This window comes from Muscardinus avellanarius (assembly GCF_963383645.1).
Source record: "Muscardinus avellanarius genome assembly, chromosome: 7".
NCBI lineage: Eukaryota > Metazoa > Chordata > Mammalia > Rodentia > Gliridae > Muscardinus > Muscardinus avellanarius.
The window spans coordinates 103,094,860-103,114,417 of NC_137793.1; the positions used below are offsets into that span (position 1 = coordinate 103,094,860).

The following is a 19,558-nucleotide window of genomic DNA, read 5'->3' on the forward strand; positions in this document are numbered from 1 at the left end:
ACGGCTGGGAACTCAGCGGGGAGGAGCAGGACTCCAAGGAGAGGGGACTGAAGCTGATACTAGAACCCGACTGTCCATTAGTACCATTTTTGTTTATTTAGGTAACACCTGTGTGAACCAAATAAGGAATCACGACCCGCTCTCTTTCCATTCTGCTCAGCCAGGCATCTTAAACGGTCCTCGGCTGCCATCAGAGTTCTGAGTTAAAGAATTCTTTGGGCACAGCAGTGGAGCTAGAGAACTAAATACTCCAGGCAAGAGTCTCATGTTTAGAGAAAGCAAAGGCTCACGGAAGAAGTTGGTTTGTGGCAATGGGGATGGAACCCAGGGGCATTCTCCCTCTGAGCTACACTCCCAGCCTCTTTTTTTGAAACAGGGTCTCACTAAGTTGCTGAAGCTGGCCGTGAACCTGTGATCCTCCTGTCTCCCAAGGACTGAGATTACAGGTGTGTGCCACTCCACTTGGCTCAGAAGTTGACCTTAACGAGGCTCGTTTCTGGCTGGAATCAGTTGTTACACTTGTCATAAAACATTCCCTTGTTTGTTGACTGACTGAATAGCCAAATGAAAGCCCCATGCTCTTATTCCTGGCCTGTGTGTATGACAGTGGGAACTTCTGTCTGACCTGTTCATTTCTTTGGTTTTCCTACCTCTTGACTGCTTCCTGCACACGACTCCTCTCTCTCTGCCCTTTAAAACTATAGGTTTTCTGAGTCTCTGTTTCTTTTCTTTCCTGTTCTATTCCCCCCCCCCCTCTCTCTCTTGGCCCTGGAGATTGAATTCAGAGGCATTCTATCTCTGAGCCACTTTTAAATTTTTTTGCTTTGAAACAGGGTCTAGCTAGGTGGCTGAGCATCTCACTAAATTGCCGAGGCTAGTCTTGAACCTGCAAGCCTCCTGCCTCAGCCTCCCAAGTGCTGGGATTATAAGTGTGCGCCACCACACCTGGCTTCTGAGTCTCCATTTTTGACTTACTGTTTATCCTTTCTCAGCTGCTTTTTTTGTGTGGTATTGGGGTTCCTGGAAGCCCTTCTACCTCCGGGATACACTCCCATGGGCTACACTCCCAGACCTATTTTTTTTTTACGTTTTTATGTGGAAACAGGGTCTCTTAAGCCAGCGAGGCTGGCTCCGAACCAGCGCGATCCTCTGTCTCCGCCTGCCAAGCGCGGGGATCACAAGCGTGCGCCACCACGCCCGGCTTCTCAGCTGCTTTTATGCTATGCAATGGGGCTTCACTACTTTCTAGATGGCAAAGAGCATTTGATGAATACAGCACACCTCCCCATCTGAATTTCAGTGCATAGATTGAACAGGCATCTCTCTTCTCTGCCTACCTAACTTTGTTTCCAACCTGTTTCTCCATGTATCACCACCCAGAGGCAACAGCAGATGCAAGTCTCTAGGAGAACCTGGACTCCCTCCAAGAGCACAGGGCAGGATCACCTCACGCCATAGCTGGAGCCTCGGTAGCCACTAGGCAGAACTCAGAACCAACTCGCTGAAGAGGTGGTGGGAAGGGCGTCCCCAGGGGCTGCTGGCTCCCAGCTCCTCCTGCGGCTGCATCCTTCCGCACCTTCCCCTGATGGCTAGAAGTGTCCGAGGATGCCCGAGTCACGGACCACTGCTTTTCATTTCCGGCCCCGTGACAATTTATAACAACAGTTTTAAATGCTGAAGAAATGCTGAAGAAAAGCCCAAATAATTAGCTGGCCTGTTGATGTCTCCTCCCCCAGCTTACTTCATTAGAAAAAATCCATGGAGGCCTCAATGGCTGTCTCCGTCTCTAATGAGCTTTATTCTAATTAGACTCGCACATTATTATTTCGGTTGGAAAAGGGCCTGGTTGGTAATGAGCAGTGGCGTGTGACAGCCTCTGACTGTGTCTTTGACCATATATAGGAACGATCACCCCGAGAATTCGGCAGTGACAACAGCCCCAGTATATCGGGCTTTTCATTTCTAGGAGAGAATAAGTATTAACTAAACAGCTTTACACCTCCCACGAAGTGTTTATGACACCCGAGCCTCCATTCTGCCAACAGTCAGGAGGGTGGTTTAGAAGCTCCTAAGGCACATCATTCTCCAGCTGTAGCTGATGTTGGCTCTAAATCACTTCAACAGTGCTCCAGTCCAAGAGGAGACCAGCAGGAGCGAGGACACAGAAGTCAGGGAGAAGGACATGACACATCCAGGTTCTCCGGGCCATACTAGACTGATGCTCTAAAACTGGGATAGGCAGACTTCCTTTGGGAAAGGCCAGGCAGTGTGTATTTTAGACTTTGCTTTCTGCACACTCTCTGTTGCAACTCAACTCTACAGCCGTAAGCAGAGAAGCAGCCCCAGATAAAAGTGAACCAATCAAACTTCATTTGTGGATGCTGAAATTTAAATTTTATGTCATTTTCACATGTCTCAAAAGCATCTTATTCTGTTTTCTTTTCCCAACTATTTAAACCTGTAAAAACCATTTCTGTCTTGTGAGTGAGATGTGGTCCTGGTGCGATAGTTGTCCTACCCCTGGGCCAGAAAAGAGAATTAGCACCTGAGATATCAACAGAGTGGGTTTCCATCCCAGGAGAGATTTCTCCCAAGATGGAGCCAGAATTCTGACAAATGTCACCTCATAGATTATTCATATTTCACAAACAAGAAGGCAACTTAATTTCAATTTTAAAATTCACTCACAACTCCAATGAATGGAGTTTCAAGTTTCATTTGAATCTCTAGCAATCTGTGTGCCATTTTTATGCGGTTTCAAGCCTACAATAGACATAGTTCTCATTTTGCCTTTTTCACTTAACATTATCTTATAAGAATGTTTCTTAATTGCAACTGAGTTTTTATAATAATAAATAGATGTACTGTAAGTTTTTGGAGGAGAAACAAGAGACCCTGTTTCAAAATAAAATATAGGAAGAGCTGGGGGTGTAGCTCAAAGGTAGAATGACTCTGGTTTCAATCCCCAGAACCAAAAAAAAAAAAAAAAGGAATCCTGAATGGAGCAGAGTATGATTATGCAGCTCCAACCTTTCGATAATCAACACTGAAAACATGAGATAAATATGTTGGTACTTTTCTTGTGGATCTATATAAGTGAGGGTGGTCCCAAAGTGTCAGGTCCAAGTATGCTTTCTCTAGGAATGGGGCAGATTATGCCTTCAAGGAAAGACTTCCCAAGAGAATTAAGCATCCCCAAAATGACAGGAGACCTCAGAGTAAATCTTTTGAGAAGTGTGCAGAGCAAGACACTCCTCACACTTTCTTCCCGACTGATAAACATGGGCATGCATCAGGAATTTGGCTAAAGAAGTGGATGAAAAAGTTTGAAGCAATTTGGAGAAGATAGTTTCTGAAGTTCCTTCCAACTCAAAAGGCTTTGCTTCCAGAGTAGAAGCTTCCTCAAGGCAAGACGCCTCTACGTCCTCAGTATGCACTTTCTCAGGCCCTGGTTCATCTCTGGGTCAAGAAAATACATTCCAGTTAAGCTTACTAGAGGCATCAAGGAAGGCAGTCTCCTCGTTGGTAGGATTTTGTCGAGTTGCTTTTGCTAGCTTGTTGTTGTTATGACACAAGCATTTTGAGGCTGGCATTCAAGCATATTCTTTAAAAAGGCTTATAAAAGCAAGTTTAAAAAAACTTAGGGATTAAAAAAAGAATAAAGACTCCAGAAAAAAAATATAGATAGGGAATTCAGCTGTACCCAAGTCACAAGTGCACTGAGTCATTCTGTAATCATAGCCTTAAACCAGCACAGGTGACTGAATGGATCTGTAAGGATTCACAAGACTCTTGGTCCTGAATGTGATCCTAAGCACACAGCAGGGAGGCGGATCAATGTGCCAATAAGTCTCCTGTTCTAACGCTCTATCTACAAGGAGATACGTCACCCACAGGAAGGCACTTGCTTAGGCCAGAACTGAGCTAAGGTCGACATTTTCAGCTTCAGTCTTAGCCTCCACTCCGGCAATTCTTCCTGTATAAATGGTTCGGATGATACAGACTAGGGCAATTTCAGCCACAATGAAGGCTACCGATTACGGAATATCAGCAACATAGCAAAAACGATGCTAGAGACTACCTATATCATTTCTTCCATATCCCAGCCAAATTAGTATTTTTCTCCAAATTTTACCGGTGAGGAAACTGGGGGTCAGGGAGTTGAAACAATTAGCCTGGGGTCACCCGGCGGCAACTGGAGCCAGTCGTTGGATTTGGCTCAGGTTTGAAGCCCAGGGGCTTTCTCTTGCAACATGCGGCCTCCTTCCCTGGACCCCTGTCATCCAGTTTCCTGGCAACGTGGTGCTGCTCCAAGTCACACCAGCACCTCCTATCACAACGAGCCCTTTACCGTCAGCTCTTCCTCATTACACCCCCATCCTTCATGTGCTTTGTCTTCTGTTTGAAGCCCACGGTCCTTTCTGGGCCGGGGAGGACATCTTATCTCTGAGCTGCACCCCCAGCCCTTTTTGTTTTCTCTTTTGAAACAGGGTCTTACTAAGTTGCTAAGGCTGTTCTCGAACCTGCCATCCTCTTATTTCAGCCTCTCAAGTCCTGGGATTACAAGTCCACTACCAGTGGTCTCATATGCACCATTTGGTCATTTAACAAGTTTCTTATGCCCTGATATTGGGGGTTCTAGGGGAAGAAAGACAAGCGAGGCCCCATTCTTTCTTTTATGCATATGTTTAAAGTTTCCAGTTTAGATATTCTTAAATAACATAGGATAGGACCACAATCACCACTCTATCTCAGAGGGATCTGTGCAAGGCTGACACAATGCTCATGGCTGCCAAGCCCAAAGAGTGAAAGGGCCATGGGAAGCCGAGGAATGGGCAGCCGAAGAGGAGAAGTGGGATGGGAACAAGTCCAGGGAATGAGACACACCAACATGCTGCCCTGCAGCTCTGAGTGGTACCCTGGGCCACTTTCCCTGCCCAGTGGACGTGAAACCATCCCCTGACTGCGCCATGCACTGCTGCTGCCGAGTTCAGAGGCCGTCGGCCATGCCTCCCTCACAGAAATGGCCTGGTTTTTATTTGTGTTCGTGACCATATTGCTTTAGAACCTGGGCTCTTCTCCTTTTGTTGCTCTCTGAAGAACCAGGATTATAGAACTTCAAGAATGCTCTGCAAGCCTTCCAGAAGAAAGAATGTGAGCAGAGGCCATGCATGTTTCTTCGGGCTTTGGGCTTGGTTCGTTCTCCTTGCCTAAGAGCAGAGGGGAAGGAGGATGCTTCTGCCCAGAGTTGCTCACCGGGCACCAGTGGTTCCTACAGCAGGGTTGCCACCACCATGATCAGAAAGTGTATGAAGCCAGGCAGAAAGGGCAAAAACAAGACAGGACTGAGTCACGCCCTGCCCTTCGTAATCATGGCTTGGATTTGTCCGACACGTGAGGAGAGGCACAGGTAGAAGAGAGAGGAGGCCAGGCCAGGGGATGAAGGGAGACGAGGAACAGGGAGGGTTTGGCTGTTAGCAAGAGCAAGGTTGTGACATGTTCAGCGTGGAGAAGGAATTGTTTCGTGGAATGGCAGGGCATGTAACATTCTTTAGAATTGGGCACAACAGTCCTAGGTTTGCTGGAGGGCATCTATCACTCCAGGGTGTGGAGGGTGTCTCCAAACACATCTCCAGAAAGGAAATCCCATCACACTGGCCACGTGGGCCAAACATTACGTGTGGTCCTACAGGACTGTACGGTGAGACTCTGCAGGAGTCAGTCATACGTAGAGCCCAGGTATTAGCTTTTTTGTCTTGGTGACAAGGAGGAAAAGTTCATTTGGGCCGAGTGCATGGCAGGCCAGCTCCAAGGCAGAAACCTCATGGTGGCAGAGCTTGGTGGAGGAGAGCTGCTCATGGCAGCTAGAAACATAGAAAACCCAGAGAAAGGCACCAGGGACAGATCCCCCTCCCTCAGTGACCCACCTCCTCCAGTGACAGCCACACCCTATCTGCCTAAGATACCACCTAGTAAATCCATTAAAATTATCAACCTGTTGGGCCGGGTGTGGTGGCGCACGCTTGTCATCCCCGCGCTTGGGAGGCGGAGACAGGAGGATCGCGCAGGTTGATCGCGCAGGTTCGAAGCCAGCCGCGCTGGCTTCAGAGACCCTGTTTCAAAAATATAAAATAGGTCTGGGAGTGTAGCCTGGAGGTCAAAGGGCTTCCAGGAACCCCAGTACCACCAAAAAATAAAAAAAAAATTATTAACCCATTAGTAGATTTGTTCCCTGATGAGATCAGAACCCTGATCTAATTATTTCAACTGAACATTTTTGCATTGCCGAATAGGTGAATGTTTCTGGGGGACAATCTTTATTCAAGCAGTAATAGCCCAACACCATAGTTCATGATTACATCACTGTCTTCACCAGATGGACAGTCAACACCTTCTGATCTCTGACCCACCAATTCGGGACAAGGGTCAGACTGACTTGATGTGATATTAAAAGAAAGAGCCCTTGCCGTAAATTTATATGAGTAGACAAACTATGATCTTTTCTACCAAGTAGATTAGTTCTGGGGCCAGTGGAATCTAGTCACTTCAGGAGCCCACATATTTTCTAAGTGTAATAGAAATGATCTGAACAGATGACGAGGTCTGTGGATAAACATCTTTCATAATCAGCTGATTTTAAATCTTCACACTGTTCTTCCTTGAATAATTCCAATCAACTGGGCTAGAGTCTGAAAATCCTACAGGAAAATGGGAAGATACCGTAGGAATGCTGATGGTTCAGCTTTAGGAGCATTTTTTAAGGAGAACAGGAAAGAGAAGTGGGAAAGGAAGGAGAATGGGTTTGTGTGATGTCACCAGCACTCCGTTTCTTTTAAATCCTCTTTAAAGCCAAAGATGTTTATGAATAGAGTCTCCAGTGGACTCGTGGGGGATGCCTGGGTCTGGATAAGGGGGCAACATGAGTGAAATGTACCCTAAAGAAATCCACACGCTCCTTCCTAGCAGCCACGGACAGGCTCCATTAAGGATAAGCAACCTTGAAATTATAGTTAAAAATTGGGCAACATAAAAATGAACATGGTTCACTTTATAGGGAGAGTCTTTATAACTTTTAGGAGATTTTTTAAAAGGTGCCCAAGGCCCAACAAAGTCAAGAATCGTTGCAGCAGCAAAACTAGCCAGATGCAGCCGCACCACGCTGAGCCATTCTTTCTTTAATATTCAGGGTCTTCTTTGCTCGAGCAAAGAGCTCTTTAGTCATTGGATGGGTTCTTTTGTCCTCATAAAGCAAAAGACATACCCTTGTTTGTGCCCGCAGAAGACACTACAGCTGAATTTGTGCACTGAATGTATAGTGAAAAGTGTACCTCAAAATCTGAATCTACCTGAACTTAGTACTATACTCAGAAACTCCTCTGTGGGCCAATTTTTAATCTTGGCATCCATTTCCTCCTCTAGATGCAGTGAAAGACTGGAGTTAAATCACCAACTTGCTCCGCAGAAAAATGTCATTTTCTTGAGGCCGCAAATTTAGTTAAATGCCAGCACTTGCCTCAAATAAGATTCTGGGAGCCTGTATCTTGTCAAGCGCAGCAACAACTGTAGATTCCAAGGGAATGAAGGGCTAGGTATCAGAGTAAAAAGTAAAATAAATAAATGAGGTGGCCCCACTAGTTCAAAGTATTTAAAATCTCCCAAAGGGAAAACACAGCTAACAGACTGCAGAGTTCTTCTGAACCTCCATCGCTCTTCTGACTACATGTGTGTCTTGGTCATCTCTGGACACAGCCCACTGTCATGTCCTCTTGGCCGGCACAGGAGGCTGGCACCGTAAAGTGGTACAAGTGTCCCAGAAGCTGTCCTTACTGCCTGGTTAATGGACCTGAAGTTTCAACACCTGCCTTAGGAGGCAAATACTTGTGTTCAGAACCTGAGCCTCAGCGCCATCAGGGGTTGGGGTGCTGGCATCATGGATGGTGCTGGCAGTGGGTGATGGACTCGTGTTAAAATGCAAAATGATGATGTTTCATTTATTTATTTGTATATATTTCTATTGGTGCATTGTAGTCTCATGCCATAATGAAGTTGAGAGCGGCAGTGACATACACGCGCACGGTACTTGGTGAGCTTCCCCCAGCTCTCTCCCCATACATGACATTAAGATTGGCATTGGGAATCTCATATGTGTACATCGTAACATCAATTTTTAAAAAACTCACTTGAGAAACTGAACTTGCCAAAGCAAGGGACAATTTCCCATCTGTTGTGCATCCCATATTTTCTATCTCTTTTTGTCTTTTGATAAACCAGCATGCTGTGTGCTGCTTAGTAGGTACCGGATCAGTTTTGTAAAGTGCCTTTTCTTGTGTCTGTGTGTGGGGTCACTCTTAACTTCTTAGAAAAACACCTGTCCAAGTGTGGTAGAAAGGGGAACCTCAGGTCTGAACTGTAGCAACCTCTAAAGTAGAGTAACTCAAAATAAGTCTAGCCTGGCGTGGTGGCACAAGCCTGTAATCCTAGTACTTGGGAGCTGAGACAGGAGGATGACATGTTCGAGGCCAGCCTCAGCAACGTAGTGAGACCCTCAGAAACTTAGACCCTATTTCAAAGTAAAAAATAAAATAGAGCTGGGGTGTTGCTCAGAGGTAGAATGCCCCTGGGTTCAATCCCCGGTACCAGTAAAATAAAATAAGTCCAAATGAATATTAAACCATCTAACAGTCCTAGATTCAGTACACCAATGGCACTTTGCATCTATTTTGAGGAACATAGAGTAGGGATTTTTATTTGATATCTAGAGGGTTCAGAGGAAAATTTAAACCATGCCCTACAAATATTCAGTAAATGTAATTGCGAATCAAGGAAGGGCAGGTTCACATCTCCACAGTCTGTTTCATTTCTTAACAATTTAAGAGGAAAAAGGAATTCCTGGACCTCTCAGGGAGAGACAAAATCTTAAGACTCAAGTCTTCTCAGCATGACTCAATCTCTCAGCATGAAGCTTCAGGTGAGTTTAATCTCTCTCTTTTTAAAAGCTCAATCCTACAAAACCTGAAGAACAGATTTGAGCCGCATTTATGGCTGTCTTCATGCTAACCTTGACTGGAGAAATATTCAGCAAAGGTAAAAGCCCAAGGAAACAATTTGGAAGAATTCAAGTGTTAATTCTGGCTATATCAACTGCTGCAATGATTACACTGAACCAAAGACAGGTAGGAAGAAACAACGTTCTAGTTTTTGGAGGCTTAATGTTTAAATGAGAACATAGAAGAGCGTATTCAAAATATTCACAAGAATGAACTTTAGGTAAAAGAGAGGAAACAGGAAAGTATGGTTAGGAAGGAGAGGACACTCTGTGGAAACCTGTTGGGTGCATGTTAGAGGAGGCCATAGCTTAACTTTAAATATAAACGTGTTTAGCCGGGCGTGGTGGCGCACGCTTGTAATTCCCGCACTTGGGAGGCGGAGACAGGAGGATCGCGCAGGTTCGAAGCCAGCCGTGCTGGCTTTAAGAGACCCTGTTTCCAAATAAAAACTATAAAAATAGGTCTGGGAGTGTAGCCCGGAGGTAGAAGGGTTTCCAGGAACCCCAGTACCACACACACACACACAATATATATATATATATATATCATATATATATATATATATATATGATATATATATATGTGTGTGTGTGTGTTTAGGCTGACGGTGTAGCTCAGAGGTAGTACTAGCATGGACCATGAACATGGAAGGTTCTTGGTTCCATCTGCAGTACCACCAACACACACACACACACACACACACACACACACACACACACACACGTTTCTACAGTGGAAACACTGTTTATGTTGAATCTACAAATGCTCCTTTGTTTCCATCCAATAAACGATCAAGTTCTAAACTTGTTTTTGTTGTGCTAAACACATCCCGCTCTATATCCTGGAAGCAGAAGGAAAAGGGAAACCAGATTTCAGAAGCAGCAATAAACCTCAATTTTGGATAAAAGAAGGGAGGTAGAATTTCAACTATGGAATCATGCTGGGAAGAGATCAGATCATTAAAACGCCTTGTCAGAGTATGTAGATGTTGTTTAAAAGACAAGTTAAAATTCAGATTTCATTTTTTTCTAGTCTACCCCTAACTACTTAGCATAACTTTTTATTGCCAAAATTCTGGGATGGGCGGGTGGGGAGATTCCAAACACACAGAAAAAAAAAAAAAAAGGATCTTTATCATTACAGTGGGAACAAAATATTTCTTTTCATGGTTCTCTTTACTAAAACAAAATGCTATAAGCAAACTGAACAGCTTTTGAGCCAATATGTGAAACTTGGTAACTGCTCCTGGATGAAGTCTGCGATCTGAAAAGTCATGCTTAAGCCAAAATTTCACTGAAAATAAAAAAAAATTACTCTTAAATATTTATGCATAACCAGGGAATGTCATAGATTAAACTATCATTTTAATTCATTATCCAGTTTGTACATGCTGGCCTTTTAATGGAGCAGAAGACTATACAATTATTCTTTCAGGGGACTACCTCAGATAGGGTCTGCTACTGAAATACTGACAAATTTGAGACCTTTATTATCTTTCATTGAGTGATATATCTCATAATTTGGTGGTTCATGAAGAAATGGTCAGATAAAAGAGCCACAAAAGGTAAAAAGAGAAATAAAAATTAAAACTAAAAAGATGGTCAAATTGGCCTGTAACACCTTAACCATAGCAATGTGTTCTGAATTTGGGATGTTAGTCTTCTTTTCTAAGAAATTAATAAATTACAATACTTAGGTTTATAACTTTAACATTTAAAAGTAACTCCTCTGCGGTGATGAATTCATATTCTAAAAGTAGGCGAGCCCTTAATCATTGCCATACACCATACTTCATTCAGTTGATTAGCATATTGCAAACTAAGATCAAAATTACGGGTTCCATTTCTACACAGATCAGCTTTGTAAATTACTGTCACTGTAAATCCACACACTGCTAGAGAAGCAGCTTGGAGATTCTGCTTTGAAGCCAGACAGACTTGGGCACGTATTCCAACTTGATCACAGTCTCTCTTACCCTTGAATGCCACATCCCAAGACCATCATCAGTGGATTCCCAGAGCCAAGGACAGTATCAATGCCTACATAGTCATGTGTCACTTAATAATAAGGACACATTCTGAGAAACATGCGGCTAGGCGATTTCTCCTTGTGCTGACATCATAGTATTGCATAGACCTACATGGTGTGGGTTGGTCACTAGAGGTGGCCCCTGGATGCAGTCAAGAGGCTCAGTTACAGACGAGACATATGCGACTGCAATACCGCAAACATGTCAGTGATATGGTGGCTCTAAAATCAGGACTGCCATTAGCTAGGTGATAGGAATTTTTCAGCTTTATTATAATCTTAGGTGCCCACCTTGGTAGATGCTATACATTGTTGACAAAACCATTGTTATGAGACCATGACGATAAATGGATACATTATGCCTGAGATTAAAGTTTAATTTATCAATTAGGCATGGTAAGAACACTTAGCCAGGCATGGTGGTGCACACTTGTAATCCCGGCATTTGGGAGGCTGAGTTAGGAGGATCGTGGTTTGCAGACAGCCTCAGCTGCTTAGGCCCTCTGCAACTCAGTGAGACCCTGTTTCAAAATAAAGAATAAAAAATGGGGCTGGAGGTGTAGCTTGGAGGTAGAATGCCCCTGGGTTTCATCCCCAGTGCCACAAAACAAAAACAAAAACAAACAACAACTAATAGCAAAATAGAAAAATTATAATAATACACTATAATAAATGTTATTTATGACTCATGAATTATTCCTGGAATTTTACATTTAATATTTTTGGATCTGGGTTGACCATGGGTAACTGCAGATAAGGGGAGACTACTGCATTAGACTTGCAAATGTCGATACCTTTCTCAAGTATTCTGCGCCTCGGTCTCCTAGTTTGCAAAATGTAGTTAATACCTGTTTGTATCACCTGTCCTACCACTGCACAGGTGTGAGGTGGAGACAAATGAGTTGTTACCATGAGCCAGGTATTAACTGAGACAGGGGTAAGATTTCCGTAAGGAACCCAGCGGTGTTGAGCATATAGTAGGTGCTCGATGGGATTTTGCAGGAAGCAAGAATACCTTGCAGTCTGAGGCCGGAACGCCCTATCAAGACCTCAGGGCAGAATGATGCGTAGTGGTAGCATGCTCTGGTAGGCAGGGGCTGATCCTTTATGAGTCTCTATTGAATTTTACCCACTTTTTTTCTCACTTAAGAAAATTCTAAATCTTTTATTGGTTCACTGCAAGTATACATTATAGTACGATTCAAAGCAATACAAACATGCATGCGTATACCGCTTGGTATATTTTCTTTTGGCTTCTCCCTTCCCTTTCTCCCTCTGCCTTTAATGAATGAGAGCATCCCAGGATTCTGGGGCGGGGGCTGTATTATACATCAGATATTTTCATACACTCCCTTTTTCTGTTTTAACTCTGTATCCAAACATATTTTGTTAGCTTTATAAGACAAACATGGGAATGTAGTTTTCTTTTTTTTTTTGAGGACTGTCTCTACCCCCTTGTTATTTTATTTTATTTCTTGCTAAGTTGCCCAGGTTTGACTCAGACGTGCAAACTTCCTGCCTTAGCTTCCTGAGTGCTGGGATTTTAGGCCCAGGGCCTGGCTTGTTATCCTAACTCATACAGCAATGAGGACAGTCCCTTAAAACATGTCGTCAGTGTATTTTCCCTCTTACCTTTTCAATTTTTTCATCCAGCATTCTGAAGAATTCTTGTTGGCTTTCAGAGATGTGCATGCTGAAAAAAAAGCCCAAAGAATAGTTAAGTATGTATTTCAATGCTGTCTTAAAACCAGTCCCCTCAAATGAAAAATGGTGACTCCCTAAACTCTGGGGCAGACATTTATTGACTGCAGACTTTTCCACTGAAATACCCTGAAGTTACATGAAGGATAAACACCATTACGGTAATCCCACAAACATGTTTCATAACAGTCTCTCAGCTCCTATGATTTAAGGAATACAATTTTCTTTCAGTGTGCAGATGTTATTTATAGTTGTGCTATTGGGAGGTATATGCCAAATATTTTTCTTCTGAAACATATTTGTGATTTAAAGGGAAATAAAGCAAGGGCAGGCAGCACACGGCGTATTTCAACCCTGTATGTGACACAAAGAAAGATTGATCATAGTTATACTGAAATGCGTATTTTACAGAGACGGTCCACATCGGCTTGTGCGTCTCCGACTGCACAGGCGAGGGCTGGAGATGAACAAGTCAGGAACACAGGGGTGGCGCGACACCGCCCTCACTGCCTTCTGCACTGGGCACAGTACGTGCACCGACTTGGGACTGAAATTCCTCGGGAATGTGGAACTAGTCGGGAAGTGTGTCCGAGTACCACCCGTTGTGTGTGTCTGCTCAGTAAGCTGCTGACCTGGTTGGTGGGGATGAAACAGAAGACGGGAAGGCGGGCAGAGAAGAATCGTAGATAGGAAGGTGCAGGCAGAGTGAGACTCGGTGGGAACTGAGCTGGGGTGTTGGAAGGAAGTTGAGGATGCCGGGTAAGACAGGTACACAGCCGGGCACAGTGTACACACTGTGTACACACGCCTGCAATCCTAGTACCTGGAAGGCTGAGATAGGAGGATTGCAGGTTGGAGGACAGCCTTAGCAACTCAGCGAGACCCTGTTTCAAAATAAAAAAAATAAAACTTCGGGGTAGAGTTCAGAAGTAGAATGCTCCTGGGGTGAGGGGGAGAGAGAAAGAGAGAGAGAGAGAGAGAGAGAGAGAGAGAGAGAGAGAGAAGGCAAGAGAGGGAAGGCAAGAGAGAAGGCAAGAGAGAGAGAGAGAGGGAGAGAGAGTTGCTCAGTTACTCTTCGCGCGCACTGGTCTAGCGTCTGCAGGCGTGGTGGGCTGGGCTCTGGAGTGGACTCTCCCCTTCTAGCTAAGTGTGGGGAGACGCCCGCCTGTCCTTAGCACAATGGCTCACATTCCAGAAGGCCCAAAAGTGGGATCAGAGGTCTGAAATCCTTCAGGCCCCCAGTGACAGAGAGCGGGGCTCAGAGGAGGTTCTGCCCTGTGTGTACAACTCAGGTTTAAAATCTGTGAGCACGAGACATCAGCTCTGATATGTAAAAGGAAAACAAAGCAAATATCCGACACCATCAAACACTCCACGGTCCACAAAGCACTCGCACCCACATCGTGTTGTTTATGGCTCCCTTTATACCATCATTGTTCATGCGTGAGCCAGCAGGCTGACCCTGGAGGTCCCTTCTCCGGCTAAGACCTATATGGATGTTACTAATTTCCATCGGCTCCTCTATTTATCAGCAACCACACGAAAACAGCAACGTTTGGAGAGTGCCAAGGCACCTGCGCATCGGAGGGACGAGGGGGGCTTCCTAACTCTGCAAAGGTGTCTGCCCTCTGTGAGCACGGTGCGCCTGCCACAGGCTGCAGGGTCTGTATCAGGCTCTAGAGGGCAGGGCACGGACCTCGGAGCACGCACAGAGCTCAGCGGTTCAGCTCTGCCTTGTCCCAGATGCTAAGATTAGACCGCACCTGCCCTCCTTGGCTTCCCCGGTAACCCACCAACTGATTCCTGTCACCTTAAAACACGGTGTGTTCACTATGTCAGACAGAGCAGATGGATGGAGGGACACTTGTTATTATCAGAGCCTCGTGCATGAGCTAAGCCCTAGTCAAGTCCGTGTCACCAGGGGCGTGGTGCCGCAGAGCAGCAATGCCCACTCGGGATCCTAGTTGCCGGTTACCGTGTCAGGCGCAGTGTCATCTGATGGCATGACGTGTACCTGCTGCCCTCCATGGGTTCATTCCAGAGTGAGACAATGTGTGTGTGTGTGTGTGTGTGTGTGTGTGTGTGTGTGTGTGTGTGTGATGGGTAGGGAGGTAGTTACTGGGACTGAACTCAGGGTGTTCTACCTCTGAGCTACAGCTAATCCTTTTAATTTTATATTATTTTATTTTTAAATATTTGGTATTGGAGATTGAACTCAGGGGCATTTTACCTCTGAGCTACACTCTCAGGTCCCCTCCCCTTTTTGGAACAGCTAAATTGCTGAGAGTGTTGTTAAGATGCTGAGGGTGGCCTCGAATCTGAGATCCTTCTGTCTCAGCCTCCCCAAGTACTGGGATTACAGGCATGGCTTACCATGCCCAGCTCAGAGACAGAATTTTTACCTTGATGAAATGATTTACTTTCTATCAACTGATTTGCTCCTGGATAAAGATAGATCCTCTCTTTTCATGTGGAAATCCTATCAACACAGCAGCATTAATACGAGGATTTACCTTGCAGAGGAAACGCTGAATTGCGAGGAAGGGTCCCTGGTAACGACTTGATTCTAAATTATTTCTAATGCATAATTTGATGCTGCTGGTTGGGGCGAGAAGAGGAGGCAAAGCCCACACACCTGCCTATCTTTCCTCCAGATAGTAGAAGGAACTGCTGAATTGTTTATGACTTACATTCATACACCATGAATACTTGATGCTAAAGTTCATTAGCTCTATAAAGATTTTACAAATGTTTATACATCAGTACCTGATTTAACTAATAAAGCTCAACAATTTCACTAATTCTTATTTCTTTTTTTATTTTTTATTGGTGCATTATATTCAAACATCATATTGGGGTAAAAACCTTGTGTGTACAAACATGTACACATCGCTGATTTAACCCCTACCCAATTCCCACCCCATTGCTAATTCCGATTTCTAATAACTAAAGCTCAACCTTTGCACAAGGTGCTGGGGTCCTAGTAGTACTGCAAAGCTCTATGAGCTCACCCAGGCCCCAGAGGCTTTTCTTTTTTCTGTGTCTTCTTAGCTTTATCGTACTCAGAATAACACCACTTTGGAATTGTTATGCAAAGTAATCAAATTAAGGGATAATGGGCGAAATGAGTTTCAGAACTAAGACTTATGGCTCTCATTTCTAATGACTTAAAAATAATATAGTTTCCAGGGCTGAGGATACAGCTCCCTGGTGGAGCATTTGCCTAGCATGCGTAAGTTTCGGATTTCATCCCTTGTACCACAATAAATACATACCAGAGCTTCCATATAAATAATAAAAAAAGGCAATGTTCTAATTACTTAATAGCGCACCCATGAAGGATGGTGGAACGTGCCTCCCCAAATATGCCACTTTGGCGCATCAATTATTTTGAACTAAAGACACTTGAAAAATAGGTGCAGAAAGAGCACTCTGATCTCCCCCTTTCTTCTCAAAACCAGGAGACAAATCCATGTGAATGATGCTCTTCCCAAAGCAGGAGGAAAGAAGTACTCTCACAGCTGGGCGTGGTGGGCACGCTTGTAATCCCCGCGCTTGGGAGGCCGAGACAGGAGGATCACGCGGGTTCGAAGCCGGCCTCAGCTACTTAGTGAGGCTCTCAGCAACTCAGTGAGACCCTGTTTCCAAATAAAATAGAAAATAGGTCTGGGAGTATAGGTAGAAAGCCTCTGGGTTCCACCCCTAGTACCACCACCAAAAAAAAAAAAAGTATTCTCACCCCTAGAGATGGGGAGTCATCTCCAAGAGGATGCTGAACAAACAGGCCTTGTCAAACAACCCTCCTCCTCTGCTCTCCACACGCACGTCAGGCGCTTTTCCAAGCCTGCCTCCTTGTGCTCCCTGGTGTTCAAGCACAGGGGTTTATAGGTGTTGCCACTTCTTTGGATTTTTATTCACCGAGGGCAGTGCCCAAGTGCATGCAAAAATCTGTATGCTTTTCTCCTGTCGATCTGTCTTAGGGCGATTTAATTCTTGGGTCCAGCTAGAAAGAGGCAAAGCTGTGCCCCCCCCCCCCCAGACCTGCAAACATGAAGTTTAGTTCCCCAGTGGGTCCCGGGCTCATCGTGGCCCCAGTACAGTTATTTCTTCATGATCATTACTGCTTCTCAACTGGGCCTTGGAATGCACGTTCCCTCTGATCTTCCCCTCATTACAGACACCTATGAATAGCTCACACACAGCTCACTTTTATTTATTTAGTTAATTATTATTAATATTTTTAATGGTATAATAAGCACACAGGGAGCCACAGTGCTAACAGCTAGAAGCCTTGTCAACCCGTGGTAGCCGGCTCCAGGTGAGCGGCCGCTTGTCTGTGTCCTCCCGCCCCAGCTTGTCTGTGTCCTCCCGCTCCAGCTTGTCTGTGTCCTCCCGCCCCAGCGTTCCCACCACAGTGCAACCATTGCTCTGGGGTCCCCTGACTTGAATATAGTTTTGCTGCAATTCTATGTGTGCTTTAAGAAGCTAAGTATTCACTTCCGTTGCATCACCCATTTATGTATTTATTTTTGAGGTACTGAGGACTGAACCCAAGGGTGTTCTATCTCCAAGCTGCTTTTTATTTATCTACTTATTTTTCATTGTTTTGAAACAGGGTCTTGCTAAGTTGCTGAGAACCTTGCTAGGTTGCTGAGGCTGGCCCTGAACCTGTGATCCTCCTGTCTCAGCCTCCTATGTACTGGGATGACAGGCGTGTCCCACCACACCTGGCTTTTTTTTTTTTTTTAACTGTATGAGAAGTGTATCACGCTCTACACAATCCTTCAGGGATTATTTTTTTCTCCTAATATGTATTTCTAGAATCCATCCAGCACTGGGCATAGCTGCAGAGCGTTTGATTAAACTGCTGACTGATAATCCGTGATGTGAATGCAGTCCAGTCCCTCCATCCACCTCCTGTTACAGGGCACTGGGTTTTTCTAACATTTAAGACATTCTGACCAAACCCCAAATAGTGTGATAAGCACCGGCCATAAATTATTTCACTTAATCCCTCGCCTTGTAAAACAAGGTTTTTCACTTCTATTTTTTTCTGAGAAAACAGAAACTCAAAGACTCAAAAACCTACCAGAGATAACAAGGCCACCGAGAATATGCACTATGGGTAGCACATTCTACACACACACACACACACACACACACACACACACACACACACACACGGGCTGCTATGTGTGGAAAGCACAGGATTTTCTTCATAATTTTAATGTAAACACATGAGCCAACTTGATAAACTTCTCTGGAAGCCGCAGCCCATGCTAGTCTGCAGAGTGCACCGCTTAAGTGTGTCAGAGTTACGCAAGCGCTCGCTCGAAAGGCACGGAGGAATAAACACTCTCTCATTCTGTCTCATGTAAGTTGAACATAAAGTAAATATTTAAAAACAGCCTAGAGTTGGGGGTGTGCCTCAGTGGTAGAGCCTAGCATGTGTGAAGCCCTGGGTTCCATCCCCAGCACCACAGAAAAAACAATGAAACTAAGAATAACATATTTCAGAGGGCTTGGATGAAAAGATGATTTGGCCGTTATCAGGTGTCTGTTGTCCTCACAGTGCACAAAAATGATTAGGAGTGAGGCGGAACAGGGACGTCAGGGTTACAGAACAACATTTATGTAGGGGCGAGAAAGAGCGCTTGTATCACTGCACCCACACTGGAAACCACGGTGAATTTTAAAATGTTCTGTTTTCGAGCCGGGCGTGGTGGCGCATGCTTGTAATCCCAGCATTAGGGAGGCGGAGACTAGAGGATTGGGGTTTGCAGACAGCCTTGCTACTTAGCGAGGCCCCTTGCAACTCAGTGAGACCCTGTTTCAAAAATTAAAAGACAAAAAAAAAAAATAGGACTGGGGGTGTAGCTCGGAGGCAGAATGACCCTGGATTCCATCCTCAGTGCGACACACACACACACGCGCACACACACACACACACACACACACACACAAACCAAAAACAAAAACAAAAAACAAAAAACAAACCCACAAAATCCAAACTTCCATTTTCTCTGGAAGAAAAAACGAAATCACTGAGCAGACCCCACGCCCACCCCAGGGTGTTTCAACTGCAGCGCAGTGGTCTTGGCTTTAGGATGCACAGACATTCAGCCTGGTTAAAGTCATTATGAACTCGATTATTTTTTACTCAGTTTTCTAGGAAGGCCCAGAGATAACACAGCTTCTGCTTATGATTTTGATTTATGGAGATAACCCTATATCTGGAATAATCAGATTTACTCTGGGGTGGGAAGTGACCGTGTCACACGTACCTGTGACACTGGTACCTCCAGGGAGTGTTTGTACTTAGTGGGGCCTACAGCTCTGGGATGACAGCACCTTTTTATAAGAGAAGAGAGGAGAGCTTTGGGGTCACAGAAAGAGCATTTCACTGCCAAGGTAGTTGGTTCTAAAACCCTCTAGGAAACTAGTCATTATTCTTTGTTTTTTTAGGTACTGGGGACTGAATCCAGGGGCATTCTACCTCCAAGCTCCACCCCACCCCTACTTTTTATTCTTTATTTTGAAACAGGGTCTCACTGAGCTTTGGAGGGCCTCACTAAGAAGCTGAGGCTGGCTGCAAACTCAGATCCTCCTGCCTCAGCCTCCCAAGTACTGGGATTACAAATTATTATTCTTTTTCAGCTTTTTAAAATGTATTTTCTATTTTAATAAAATGTTTATAAATGGTCATGTGTTGGTAATCAACAATTGTATTTCCATGTACTGAATCCATCGAGGAAACAAAGAGGGCACTCGATACATTCTTG

General features: G+C 44.6%; 1 protein-coding gene across 1 annotated transcript in view; it reads right to left on the reverse strand.

Moving 5' to 3' along the window:
• Nucleotides 1-19,558, reverse strand: part of LOC308265332 (uncharacterized protein C1orf21) — a gene marked incomplete at both ends in the record, with an annotated part of 155,422 nt that overhangs the window by 5,907 nt on the left and 129,957 nt on the right. The window contains one exon of the mRNA XM_080698974.1: nt 12,708-12,768. Within this exon, the coding sequence (XP_080555100.1) occupies nt 12,708-12,768 (61 nt within the window). The remainder of the gene's footprint in view (nt 1-12,707; nt 12,769-19,558) is intronic.